This window comes from Condylostylus longicornis, unplaced genomic scaffold (assembly GCF_029603195.1).
Source record: "Condylostylus longicornis isolate FDR11 unplaced genomic scaffold, ASM2960319v2 ptg000018l, whole genome shotgun sequence".
NCBI classification, from domain to species: Eukaryota; Metazoa; Arthropoda; class Insecta; order Diptera; family Dolichopodidae; genus Condylostylus; species Condylostylus longicornis.
In genome coordinates this window covers 7,345,086-7,353,273 of record NW_026577987.1, presented here as the reverse complement: position 1 = coordinate 7,353,273, position 8,188 = coordinate 7,345,086, and the positions used below count along the sequence as shown (strand labels likewise).

Sequence of the window (8,188 nt, the reverse complement as noted above, 5' to 3'; positions counted from 1 at the left end):
GATAAATTAATATTAACTAAAGTTGGCTGCAATGATCTAGAATAATATTGTCAAAACAATCTTTCTCAGGAAATTCACATTTTCGTTCGTTCGTTTCAAACTTTGATATATTATGCATTATGCAAAATATTATTTTTTGTAACAGCCAAAAAAGTTGAAAATTAACCGAAAGTGATAAACCAATTGGTTCTAATTTACCAATTATAGAAGAAGCATTCTTATAATTCTTAGACAGTATCCAATGAAAATTGAAACGGCGGAAAGCATGATAGATATATCGTAATTACAAATTTTAACATATTGTTTATTTAACCACTAAAACTTTTCTAGTTGTTTTGCTATTCCCATAATTCATAGAACAATTACATGACAAAAATATAAACGTAGACATTGAAAGATAACAATTTTATCTACGGGGAAATTTTTTTTTTTGTACGTGTTTTATGAAACACTGAGAATTGAGAACAATTGGGCCTTTTTAACATCAATCATTTTCAATGGAATTCTATTTTTAGTTGGATGTTTTTTTTATCTAATATTGAATTTTTCCTATAGTTTTTAATATTATGAAGTGTGAAGCTGTCATTACTAATACAATTTTCAAAGTAGCTGAAATCATATTTTCAGTTTTTCATACTTAAATTGAATTTACCATAATTGAATATTCATGCTACTGAAAATGAAAACTATGTAGGTAGTATTTCAATAGCTTGAGAGTATTTTTGTGCCCTAAAAACAACGGTACCGTACCTTAAAATTGCAAATTTTGATAATTGCAAAAATGTTGGCTTCAACACTTTATAAAGCGCAGTAACTTCATAAGGCCGCAACAACATACAATAAGAAAAATAATATACGATGATGTCAAAATATCAGCAAAATATGACAGGCAGTAACTGTAAAAATAGAAAATAAATTAATTTTGTAGTTGCAGTTTGCGGTTGCAGTTTTATTGTGTGTGATTCCATTTAATAATCCAAAACCTATATTTTTTTGTAGTTGTCAAATTTTGCAGTTTGATTGCTGCGTTATTGTGATTAGGGTCTTAGGTGATATTTAAAAATATTTTAGTGTTCAGTATAGAGAATTTTAGATTTCGAAATTGATTTTATTCTGAAAAAGAAATTTTTGAATTACAATCCATCACCAACTGATACTAATAACAGAATATGAGTGATAATAATTTGCTCCACATTCGGAGTTATGTCAAAATCAAACCATTCTCGAATCGAATTCATTGTTTTTAAACGTTAGCTATGCACAATTTTATAATAGGAACGTTTCGCATCCTTATATTATAACAAGTTTATTAAATTTACAAAAAATAATTAAACAGTAACAATAATAAAACTATATACTTCTATTTTTTAAGAAGCTATGCTTTCTGTTTTATTTTTACATTAGTTATTATAATTCATATATTCATACAATTTAATTTAAGCACAATTGCACGTAAAAACAAAATATTTACCAAAAAAATAATTTCAAATTAATTATTATGGAGTAAGATGATCAAATGAAATTAATAAAATCAAATAGAAACTAAAATTTTTAATAACATTTAGCATAAAAAAAAGGAACACATTGAAGAGGGTTAGGTATTTAATTTTGATTGTAGAAGAATATGCATCAGATATTATATGTGTGTATATTTATGTATGAGATTTCGCATGACATTGTATAAAAAGTTCACTATATTATGTATGTATTGTAGATAAAAATATTTAAATATTTTTAATAAATATATAAAATTGTATACAATATATGTAAAGTATTTAAATTCATATGATTTTGTGTACAATTTTTAACCTTAAATTCAGAAAAGTAGTTTTTTTGTTTTTTTTTATTTTATGATTTTATTCCACTTTTTAATATTTAACGTGTCTTCATTTTCCTTTTTTTGGTATTAATTTATCGTTGCTTTTATATTTTACATGGAAACAAAGTCAATACAGTTAATAAGTTCAGATCAGTACAGTTAACATTTAACGGTATCATTATAAATCGTAAATACATATTATGTATATAGTAGGTAATATATAGATTATGGTACTGCAATTCAATATTGGTCCAAAATCTTCAGTCGAAAAGTTTTATTTAACTTAATTACTTAAAATTTATTTATTTAAAAATTACAATAAATTATTAATTGTTTTAAGCTATGTACGGTACTTAATGTATACATTAGTTTTTGCATATTTTAAATGTATGTACGTATGAATAGTGTATTATTATAACATAATATTTTAAGTTGAATTGAAAATGTATTTTAAAAATATCCGATTTGACTTTGTTTCCAAACATTTTTACTTCAATAAAAATATTATTAATTAAAAGTCAATAATCAGTTTTAAAAAAATATTTTTAAAATTTCATTATAAATATAAATTTTAGACATATTTTTTTTAATAAAAATATTTCGGAAAAAAAATTGATTTTTATCAAAAGATAATTAAATTATCTTAATAAATTCTTAAATAAAATTTAATTTAATTTCTACTTATAATTTACCAGTAATAAATACTATAATTAATATAATAGTTTAATTAAATACATATTACTATTATAGTAAATAAATTCCTCTAACAAAACAATATTATAAAAATAAAAAATTTAAGGAATACACATATTTATAACATTTTAGTTTTAATAATGAAATTCAGTTCTAAAATATATGTATGTAGGTAAAATCTTCAATTCCGAGTAGTTATTTAAATATTTAATTATATTATGTAATGTATAGTGTTGAACAACATAAAATTAATTTATAAAATTTTGATTATCATGTAAGCATAATTGAGATTTCTAACAAAAATTTATAAAATCGTTGCAGTTTTTTTATTGTTTTAAATTCAGTGGTTTGAAGTCTTTTTTGAATGTGATTGCTTCGATTACTTATACATATACTTATATTTTTTTTATAGTTCAGATTAATTTCGTTGCAAAAATTACTTAGGCAATCGATTTTTTAAATATATGTTAGTATAACAATAAAATACTCAATTGCGCTTACAGTTAAATTGCTTTAAAAAGTATATGATTAGATATATTGTATTTTATTTAATTTTTGTTGTATTTTTGAATTTAAAATCATGATTTCTGTTTAGTCTAAATTGGACACCATATAAAATTTTAAATTTTTAAATTTCAATATGAGTATATAACTATACATAATATTAAATTTTCAAAAATTTAAAAATATTTCCTTAATTTTTTGGCAGTTTCACTCTTTCTTTTTGTTTTTATGCTTGCTCTTTTAGTTTTTGGTGCATTTTTAAAATGATTTGTTTCAAATCGATGTTTAAATTTTAGAATTAACAAAGTTTTAAATTTAAATGCTTCCAGCAGAATATGGTATTTCTTTTGGCGCTGAATTATTAGTTACAGTCCAAATCGTTCCACTATTTGCTTCTTTAATTAACGAAACGATTCCTTTAGATGCAAGTTCTGTCCTAAAATTTTTATTTTAAAATAAAAAAAATATGTTAATGATTAATTTCAAATAAATTGGTTTTCATTATTTTATATACTTTTGTGGTACAAATCCTTTCATATCAAATTGCCAGGCTTTTTCATGAATCGGTGATTTGAATCGATTACTGGGTGCTGTAGCTCCAGTATCCAATGGTCCAACACATGCAGCTATAACTTTTACCCCTGTATGCTTAAAATGATAGTTATCCTAAATAAATAGATCAGAAAAAATACATACACATAATTAGTTTTTAAATCTAAAAAATAAATTATTATAAAATATTCAGTAAAACTTACTCCACATGATTTTGAGAGTCCTAAAATAGCATGTTTTGTTGCTGTATATATCGGTGTGGATATTTGTGGTTTAATACTAGCTGCAGAACCGATATTAATAATACAACCACCTTTCCCACCCTATATTAAATATATTTAACGTATATTAAATTTATTAAGATTTTCTTTATTATAAATATTAATTTACTTTATCTTTTCCCAAAAATTGTAATGCCAACAATGTACCACGAATTGTTCCATTCAAATTAACATCAACTTCCAGTTCCCAAAATTTATCATTCATTATTTCAGCATTATTTATAACAATATCAATATTATCGAATTCAGCTAGTGTTGTTTGAAACGCTTCATCGAATTGTACATAATCAGTAACATCACAATGACAAAATAAAACTTTTTCTTTGCCGAATTTTTTTCCCAATTCATCACATGCATTTTCACCAGCATCTGAATCCAAATCGCATATAGAAACCTACATACATATTTGAAAACTATTCTGTTATCATATCTAATTTTCAAAAAGAAAACTAATACATATGTATGTAGAAGAAAATCAGCTTATTAATAAAATGCGTGTGAAACATGCACAAATTAAGTGAAATTGTTTCATTTTAAATATTTTTTGGGAAATGACAGACATTTTATAAAGTTCTAAGAAGTCAACTTGTATAATTCAGAAAATGTTACTTTGAAATAATTAAAAAGAAATGAAAAATTGTTTAAAAAAATTTTCTGGCATTATATGAAATAATTGGCCAACTCATCAATTTTTTGTTCATAGCAATTATAAAAGCAGTAAACGTAACATTTTTGTCATCCGACAAATGTGCTTATCCGAAAGCTTAAAATAAAGAATACATAAATTGCATTAAAAAAGCTCATTATACTCGTACTTTGTTTATCTATATTTAGCTTTGTCTGTTTGTCTGTCCATCCGTCCCTCCGTCCCAACCATAACTCAAAAACTAATTGAGCTAAGTTAAATTGGTTATGATCGTGTTACTGGTACCTGCCATACAATTTTCAAATTTATTTATCTATATCTAAGAAACTATAAAAGCTGTGGTATTGAAGTTTCGCACAAGCAAAATTATTAGTATGGCCAATGTGCTTGATAAAATTCGTTGAAATTGCTTAGCTCCTTGTGGTAGCTGCCGTACAACCTTAGCAGTAGTTTGGCCGTATCTTACAAAACATATATAGTACTGACAGTCAGATATAGCATATTTACTCGCACATAGGATAACAAATTTGTATTGGTATCAGGGAATTGACACGGTCAACTCTATTTTTTCTCGTTTTGATCTAGAAAGTATTGATTAATATCTGAGCTCTCCATAATGTGCGTTATTAAAAACGACGGTAATATAATACACATCTTAACAAATTGTCACAAATTGAATATTTCGAATTGAAGTTTTTTTCTATTTTTTAGTATCTTTGACTTCAAAATCACGATAATAAGAAATTAATTCGGTGAAATAACGCATAATCTGATACCGTATTGCTGCAATTTTTTAAAATAAAGGTGTGTATGTGTGGAATATGTTTAATCTTCCGAAAATTAAACAAATATTTATTATAAAGGAGAATATTCTTAAGTTGTTTTTTGAATCTAAAATTTTATACAAAATTATTATGTAATTTTATATAATATATAGGTTAAAATATCACATTAATACCACTTTTAAGTAAAAGAAATATCAATATGGAATCACGAAAATCCACACCTTTAAAGTGTTTAGAGCACGCATTATATAGCACTAATTATTATATTTGCTTTGGAATGTATATTGAAGAATATTAAAGATTTATAACTTACACAAGCACCTCGTTTTAAAAGCTCTTCACATAATGAACGACCTAAAAAACAACAAAATAAAAACACAATGTTAAATATAATATTATTATGTTAATTAAAAAAAATCTATTATTTATATTATATTTCTTTGATAAAAATCCGTTCTTTTCTATTTTATGATAAAAAAACAAAAATGAAAATGTTTACACGCAAAATTTTTAAATGTGTGTCATATGTAAAAGCGCCTTTAATTTTATAAGAAGAAAGCAACTGACAATGGATTTTTTTTCTACCATTTAATTTTTCTAAATTTTGATTTTTATCTTTGAATATATACACTTTTGATGAAATGAACTTAATTTAAATCGATTTTCTAATTTTTTTTAATTGTATTAACAATGCCTAAATGTTTTTTGCTATCATTTTATTGGGTTATACATGGCATAATGTAGTATACACAATTTTAGATATATGTACATTAAATTTGTAATTTATAATCATAATGTGTAGATTAAATATATGTAACGTGTATGTGTATGCTTCGAGTAAAATAAATTTTGAAAAATTTTTAATTATTGATTGATTAAGTACAAACAAAATTAAAAAATATAATTAATTATGCAAATTGTTATTATCATTGATTCCATAATTTATAAATTATATTGTTATGCAAAGAAAATTACTTTTCTAATTTTATTTAACAATATTAGAATTGTATTTAATAATTATGTGTATATACGTATATAGTAAGTTAAAAATTTAAAGAAAAAAAAACACACTTTGTTTTCATAAAATTGAACGTACAACAAAAAAAATTTTTTCAAGCCACTTCAAATTTCAATGATTCATTGTAAATATTTTACCTAGACCAGTAGCTGCACCTGTTACTAAAGCAACACTTCCTTTTAAATCCATAACCCTCTCGTTTTTCCTCTTCCTTTTCTTTTTTCTGTTTGTTTTTTTTTTTTATTTATTTCTTTAACTTGCAAAGATTGTAATCTAAAATTGAAATTAACAAATTATTAGACAATAAATTCAAAAATTTATGATTCATAGAAACAAAAATAATATTAATTTATTATGAATGTTTACAAAAACGAATAAAATAAATTATAAAATTCCAGCCATTGAAAAGTTTTGTATATACTATATAGCAAATTTTTTACCAATATAGAGAAAACCTCAAATAATTTTTCAAATTTGTTATTTATTCCTATGAAATATAAATTATAATTGTTGAAAAAGGAAACTTTCATTTAATTTACCTGAAATTTAATTTTTTTTTTTATAATTATTCTTTTATTTTAAAATTTAAAATACAAAAAATATAATATACAAAAAGAATTTTTTTTATCCCACGCCCAAAACAGTTATTTCCTTTTTTATTTATGACGCGTGATGTGTGTGCGAGTAAGTTCAAGGCTAAAAGTACTCTGAAGGAGTAAAAAATTTATCAAAAAATTTTTTAAATATCGTATTGTATGTGTATGACGAATATTATTATGTATGTCCTGTAGGAAGAGTTAATAAATGGTACTTGTCAATTTGACATAGTTAAATTTTATATATACATACATAATATATGGAAATAAAGTCGTTTTTTTAATATAATAAAAATGTTTGTATAAAATTTTCTCACAGAACATGCGCAAAAAAAAATTTTTATATTTACTTTTATTATCAAAAATCAAACAAAACGAAAATATTATGTGAATACTTAGAAGATTAATATACCTTAAACTGCATTGTCTTATATTTGTATGATTATACAAAAATTGACCATATATATGCAATCCTATAATTGTCTTTACATTTGATGTATACATATTGAACTCATAATAAAAAATATCATGTACGCTATATACAATCTAAATACATAATATATCATAATTACATATTCATTTGAATATATATACAATTATAATGCATGTATGTGTGATTTTATTTCTTTTGCAATAAATCTTGTTATCACAGGTTAAGATTAATTAAATTAAGAGACAGGATGACTTTCAATGAATATTCTTTATCACATAAAAACATAAAATAGGAAATGTATTTTCGATACCAGTAAAAGTACAGCGTTTATTTATGTATATTTGATATTTCCACCAACTCGATTTACAGTATTATTTCTGGAAAATTATTAAAAAGTTTTATAACAGAATGATTTTTATCCTTTTATAAAATTACAACTACATTTTAGTTGGAAATTTATTAGATATTTTAAAGATATCGAAAGTATAAATTACTATCATCAAAAGAAACCTAGAGGATTTGAGATTATTCATGCAACATATAAATAATAATATTTATATATATGTATATATTACATTTTTACAATAAAAAGTTATTTTTTGTATAATACTATAAAAGCTAAAAAAGACAAACATCTAGTATTACAAAAAAATTATTTCCAAGTTCCTAAATTAAAATGTTTTTAAAAATTTATTAACTTTCATTCTTAGTTCTTAAGGTAACCTTAGACATTATACTTAAGATTTTTCAATAGTTGTAAAAAATACAAATTTAGTTTTATATACAAAAACAGTCCAAACAGAATTACTTATTTATAACAATAAACAATGTCTTACATATAAATGAATAAAAACTTTAATG

The 8,188-nt window shown here is 22.9% G+C and overlaps 1 protein-coding gene across 1 annotated transcript; it reads right to left on the bottom strand.

Annotated features, from left to right (window-relative positions):
- Positions 1-2,500: 2,500 nt before the first annotated feature.
- Positions 2,501-6,857, bottom strand: LOC129606332 (15-hydroxyprostaglandin dehydrogenase [NAD(+)]-like). Its single transcript, XM_055516598.1, has 7 exons — positions 6,838-6,857; positions 6,436-6,571; positions 5,594-5,634; positions 3,959-4,243; positions 3,772-3,891; positions 3,531-3,682; positions 2,501-3,452 (listed from the first exon to the last, which is right to left on the bottom strand). The coding sequence occupies exons 2-7, from the start codon at positions 6,485-6,487 to the stop codon at positions 3,332-3,334; spliced, it is 771 nt and encodes a 256-aa protein (XP_055372573.1). The 5' UTR covers positions 6,488-6,571; positions 6,838-6,857; the 3' UTR covers positions 2,501-3,331.
- Between the last annotated feature and the right edge of the window lie 1,331 nt (positions 6,858-8,188).

Coding starts and splice junctions, on each gene's coding strand:
- LOC129606332 (XM_055516598.1), bottom strand. CDS start 6,487: ATGGATTTAAAAGGAAGTGTTGCTTTAGTAACAGGTGCAGCTACTGGT. Junction 5,635..6,435: donor AGGTGCAGCTACTGGTCTAG/GTAAAATATTTA, acceptor GTTGTTTTTTAG/GTCGTTCATTATGTGAAGAG. Junction 3,453..3,530: donor AAAGGATTTGTACCACAAAA/GTATATAAAATA, acceptor TAAAAATTTTAG/GACAGAACTTGCATCTAAAG.